The 6000-nt window shown below is 44.3% G+C and overlaps 1 protein-coding gene across 1 annotated transcript in view; it reads left to right on the forward strand.

Moving 5' to 3' along the window:
* The window catches only part of LOC105495804 (FAM161 centrosomal protein B), a 16165-nt gene extending 10165 nt beyond the window's left edge, over positions 1-6000 (forward strand). The window contains exons 6-9 of the mRNA XM_011765602.3: positions 2205-2369; positions 2943-3042; positions 4529-4665; positions 5862-6000. Coding sequence (XP_011763904.3) covers positions 2205-2369; positions 2943-3042; positions 4529-4665; positions 5862-6000 — 541 coding nt within the window. The remainder of the gene's footprint in view (positions 1-2204; positions 2370-2942; positions 3043-4528; positions 4666-5861) is intronic.

Raw genomic sequence — 6000 nt, forward strand, 5'->3', positions numbered from 1 at the left:
GCATAGATTTGAGATTCTCTGAGATTCATCTTGGGAAGATGTCAGAGTCCGTTGGGCAGCAAGAGCCTGCTTATTTTTAACTCTTCAACTCACCTGACTCTGTTATGATGTTGTTCTCGTTGAGCCAGCCCCCAGCAAGGGTTCCTCCACCAGGCTTCGGAGCTGAAGTAGGCAAGAGAGGTCATGGTGTAATGAGCAGCTTAGGCCAGGGAGAGGACTAATGTCTTACTGCCTTCCCATGGGGCATGTAGGGGAGTACTCAGAACCTACTTGGATCCTTAAGCCCCACAGCAGGGATTGTAGAAAAGTACTTACAGTCCAAGGGATACTCCTTTCTTCTTCAGACTTCAGTTAGACCTACTAAATCAGGGCTAATTGCTCAGTATCCTGAGGGCCCAAGAACCCAGGCCTCCTGAACAAAGAGGCTGGCCCACCTATAGAGGACATCCACATCTGCTTTCCCGCCACAGGGAATCTGACATATGAGCAGATTAAATTTGCATGTCCTTCCCAGTCTGTCCATTTGAATGTAAACATCCATATAGAAGAGTCTTGATTGATTTTCCTTTTGGAAGAATTCAGCATATTACCTTTTAGATAACTGAACAAACTAAGTGCTACAAGTTGAAGCCAAATAGTTTGCACTGAAGGAGGCTTATTTCCAGTTCTCTCTGAATATGCAGATTTGTATTCCCAAAGAACCATGAACCCAGATACCTTCCAGCCCACTGTTTACAGCAGAGTGGTCAAGGCCAGAGGCTTGGGAGCCAAAGATCCTGGTCCAATAGGGGCTTTTCCACTGGCATGCTGGGTAGCTTTGAGCAAGTGGCTTACCTCCTTTGAGCCTCAATCACCTCCCCTATAAAAAGGGGATTTAGTATTTACCTCATAAGGCAGTTATGAGGACTACGTGAAATGTAATGGTACTTGATTCCTAATAGGGAACTCAGTAAGTGGCAGCTATTAGTATTATTTTGGATCAATAGGTGAAGACCTATTGAGTGTTGGGCTATTTAAGTAAGGATATATATATTTTTTTTCGAGATGAAGTCTTGCTCTGCTGCCCAGGCTGGAGTGCAGTGGTGCAATCTCAGCTCACTGCAACCTCTGCCTCCCAGGTTCAGTGATTCTCCTGCCTCAGCCTCCCATGTAGCTGGGATTACAGGCATGTGCCACTACGCCTAGCTAATTTTTTCTGTAGTTGTGGTAGAGATGGGGTTTCACCTTGTTGGCTAGGCTGGTCTTGAACTCCTGACCTCGTGATCAGCCCACTTCAGCCTCCCAAAGTGCTGAGATTACAGGCCGCACCCGGCCTAAGTAAGGATATTTTAACTGATATTTCTCCAGTTCAGTAAATACACTTCTAGGGTAGGAAGTCACTGTGTCCCTAGTGCTGGAAAGGCTTCATCTGCCAGTGCATTTAATCCTAGAATTTTATTATTTTTTAAAATGCCAGTTGAGGTAAATTACATGCCGCATTCATTGAAAACACCAACTTACTTTCCAGAAAATGTTACTAAGATTGCTTTTATTTTATTTATTTATTATTTATTTTTTGAGACGGAGTCTCTCGCTGTTGCCCAGGCTGGAGTGCGGTGGTGCGATCTCGGTTCACTGCAACCTCCACCTCCTGGGTTCACGCCATTCTCCAGCCTCAGCCTCCCGAGTAGCTGGGACTACAGGCACACGCCACCACACCCAGCTAATATTTTGTATTTTTAGTAGAGACGGGGCTTCACAGTATTAGCCAGATGGTCTCGATCTCCTGACCTCGTGATCTGCCCGCCTCGGCCTCCCAAAGTGCTGGGATTACAGGCGTGAGCCACCGCACCCAGCTAATTTTTTTTTTTTTTTTTTTGAGATGGAATCTTGCTCTATCGCCCAGGCTGGAGTGCGGTGGTGCAATCTTGGCTCATTGCAACCTCTGCCTCCTGAGTTCAAGCAATTCTGCTGCCTCAGCCTCCCAAGTAGTTGGGATTACAGGTGCACACCACCACACCCAGCTAATTTTTGTATTTTCAGTAGAGTTGAGGTTTCACCATGTTGGCCAGACTGGTCTTGGACTCCTGACCTCAGGTGATCCAGCTGCCTTGGCCTCCCAAAGTGCTGGAACTACAAGCATGAGCCACCACGCCTGGCCTGAGATTGCTTTTCAGTATGCCCAGGTTGGTAATCTATACTCTCTTTCTGCCTCCTCCCTTTAGAAGTGCACTTGAAAAAAAGAACAAAGCAGATGAGAGTATTCAGTGGCTGGAGATCCACAAAAAGAAGTCTCAAGCAATGTCCAAATCTGTGACCTTGCGTGCAAAAGCCATGGATCCCCATAAAAGCCTGGAGGAAGTGTTCAAAGCAAAGCTGAAAGAAAACCGGTCAGTATCCCCTATGTGTCAAAAGGGGTGCTTGCCTTGGGATCCAGCAGACCACTGGCCTGTTGCCAGAAAATGCAAAATGGAGTTACTGGGGTAGGCAGGCTCCTGTAATCACAGCGGCGGGGCCATGATTTTCCAAGTCACATAGGAATTTACAATGTACATGGGAATTACACTGCTTAACTGGAAATGAATGGTATTCTGGATTGGAAACGATGTAGTTTGTTTTTTGTTTTTTTTTTTTTTTTTGAGACAGATCTGGCTGTGTTGCCCAGGCTGGAGTGCGGTGGCGCTATCTCCACTCACTGCAAGCTCCGCCCCCTGGGTTCACGCCGTTCTCCTGCCTCAGCCTCCCGTGTAGCTGGGACTACAGGCGCCCGCCACCGCGCCCGGCTAGTTTTTTTTTTTTGTATTTTTAGTAGAGATGGGGTTTCACCATGTTAGCCAGGATGGTCTGGATCTCCTGACCTCGTGATCCGCCCGTCTCGGACTCCCAAAGTGCTGGGATTACAGGCGTGAACCACCGCGCCTGGCCTAGAAACGACGTAATTCTAAAAATCTTGCTAATTCCAGGAACAATGACCGTAAAAGAGCGAAAGAATATAAGAAAGAACTGGAAGAAATGAAGAAGCGAATACAAACAAGGCCGTATCTCTTTGAACAAGTTGCCAAGGTAAAACTAAACCATCATTTGTTTTCTTTCTGCCTTAGATAAAAAGGCTCTGATAAATTATGAAACAATTTTAATATGTGGGTATTAAACATTTCCTTGAGGCCCAGAAATTCTAATTTCATTACTACCTTATTTTTCCAAAATAAATAGTACAGTAGAGAATGCTGCTTGTGTTGATTTCATCCAAGAGTGGACTCCAAAGGCATTGGTAAAGGGATATTTCACTTCCTAGAACTTTCACTGTAGTCTAGCATTCAGAGTTCATGAGACCTCAGAGACAGGGACCATTTGGCTCTTTCTGCGCTCTGGAGCCACTGTTCACAGTGCTGGAAAGGTCTCTCTCCTCTGCCTGTGCTGCTGGCCCTGGGCCTCCCCAGTCTCTAGAGCTGTGGCACATTTATAAGTCTCCAAGGATTAGGATGCCCACAAGCACCCCACCGGCTTTTTCTAGACTAAGTGGCTTTCAGGCTGGAAGCCTGAAATTTTTTTTTCTTCTTTTATTTTGTTTGCGTGTGTGTGTGTGTTCCTTGTGGAGCAGGGCTAACCCATAGGCAGTGTACCCAAAGTATCCTGGAAGACTATCATTTTAAGATATTCTCTATAGACTTTTAGGGACATTGGACTCAGCTGAGATCTCCATAAGGATGTAAGGATGCTCTGGTTCTGCTGCATGAGGCTCTGTGGATCCTTTTCCTCTCCAGTTTCAGACAAGTTGGGGCTCCCTAGTGACCTAGTTCCAATGGTGGGGCGTTAGCTCCATCTTATAGTTAGTACATTGTCTAGGCATTTGCTGGCTTCACTTCCTCCTCCCTCCGTAAATCTTTCTCCTCTCGCACACACAAGCACACATGGTCTTGGATTTACTTAGCAACCTGCATTGTTCAAAATCTCTCATGCTTCTTTATGTTAATGTTAAGCAAGCTCACTCTTCAGATCTCAACAGATCTTTCACCTCTCTAGGAAAAATACAAAGTACTCTATGATTTTTTCTTGGAATACTTAAACAAAAAATAATAATCTCCTGGTCCACATGCAGACCATCTGTCCTTCCATTAAGAGTCTTGGTGTAGCTTATTTTTTATTTTAGTGCTCCTGATAATGCTTTGTTGCTTTAAAATCTTAGAAGGTTTTTAGTCCATCCTTTTAAATCTGGGTCTCATTTGTCTCCCAAAAGTCTAAGTCATTGCTTTTCAAAATTGTGGCTCCTAAATCAACAGTTTGGCATCTCTGGGGAGTGTCAGAAATACACAATTACGGTCCTCATCTGACACCTACCAAATGTGAAATCTGCATTTTAACAAGACCTCAGGTGATTTATACCCACATTAAAGCTTGAAAACAAGGATTAAATAATTTTCATGCAAATCCGTGCCCCATAATAAGGGTAGTGGTGGTAGTGGCAGTATTGTAAGAATACTGATTAAGTACTTTAGAATTGTCTGGTAATTCGTAAGATAGCTACAACAGATTAATTTCCATCCCACAGGATCTAGCCAAGAAAGAAGCAGAACAATGGTATCTAGACACCCTGAAGCAGGCTGGGCTGGAGGAAGACTTTGTGAGAAACAAGGGTCAAGGCACTGGGGCTGTTCAAGAGGAGACCAAAGTCAAGGATTTTCCCAGGTAACCTGAGATGTTGCTGTCATTCTGCAGCTTTCTAAATTGTCATACCCAGTAATACCACTGGGAGGAAACTTTAGAATAGCCACTGGTATTTTGAGATCATAATCCTATATTTATATAATAAGTAATCCAGAGATCTCCCTCCAAGTAACACATTTGAATTTAGACAGTGGTGCAGTTGTGAATAAAATCTGACAAATTATGTTTCGTTTTCTTCCATTTTGAAACAGATCATTTTCCAATTCCAGTTCCAATTCCATGAGCCGAAACTATTTCTACTTTATTTTTGAAGAAAAATCATGTATATTTTGACTTCTTATAAAACTATAGAACTGTTTTTCTAGCATTCCTTAAAGGTAGCTCATTAGTATCACCTTCTCCATAACCCATTTTGATAGAGTCAAAGGACGAAAATAGTATCTATCTCCACTATTCTCAGTTGTTTTGTATCTTAGATCCTAGCAGCCCCTACCCTAATTCCTATCTGTTTTTATACCCCTAGAAATTTTCCTTTACATCCCATGTAAAATAATAATAATGTTGATACTTTTCTTTTCTTTTTTGAGATGGAGTCTTGCTCTGTCGCCAGGTTGGAGTGCAGTGATGCAATCTTGATTCACTGCAACCTCCGCCTCCCGGGTTCAAGCGATTCTCCTGCTTCAGCCTCCCGACCCAAGTAGGTGGGACTACAGGTGCCCACCACCATGCCCAGCTATTTTTTGTATTTTTAGTAGAGATGGGGTTTCACTTTGTTGGCCAGGATGGTCTTGATCTCTTGACCTCGTGATTCGCCTGCCTCGGCCTCCCAAAGTGCTGGGAGAGATCATTCTTAAACCTTACACAGTGCTTTAAGATTTTCTTTTTTCAGACCGGGCACGGTGGCTCATGCCTGTAATCCCAGCACTTTGGGAGGCTGAAGTGGGTGGATTGCTTGAGCCCAGGAGTTTGAGACCAGCCTGGACAACATGGCAACCCCCATCTCTACAAAAAGTAAAAAGAAAAAAAAATTAGCTGGGTGCAGTGGTACGTGCCTATAACCCCAGCTTCTTGGGAAGCGGAGGTGGGAGGGTTGCTTGAGCTGGGCTGTCCACGCTGCAGTGGGCCAAGATCACGCCACTGCACTACAGCCTGGGTGAGAGTGAGACCCTGTCTGAAAAAAAAAAAAATTTTTTTGTTTTTCGTGTTTTATTCTGCAGGTTCCAAAAAACTGCAAAATTCACCATCAGAGATCCAGAGCAGGGTTTAGAAGGATCTCTAGAACAGCCTGCAAGCCCCAGGAAAGTACTGGAGGAGCTGTCTCATCAATCACCAGAAAATCTCCTATCACTTGCTTAA

The sequence above is a fragment of the Macaca nemestrina genome, chromosome 7 (assembly GCF_043159975.1).
Source record: "Macaca nemestrina isolate mMacNem1 chromosome 7, mMacNem.hap1, whole genome shotgun sequence".
In the NCBI taxonomy this organism is placed as follows: domain Eukaryota; kingdom Metazoa; phylum Chordata; class Mammalia; order Primates; family Cercopithecidae; genus Macaca; species Macaca nemestrina.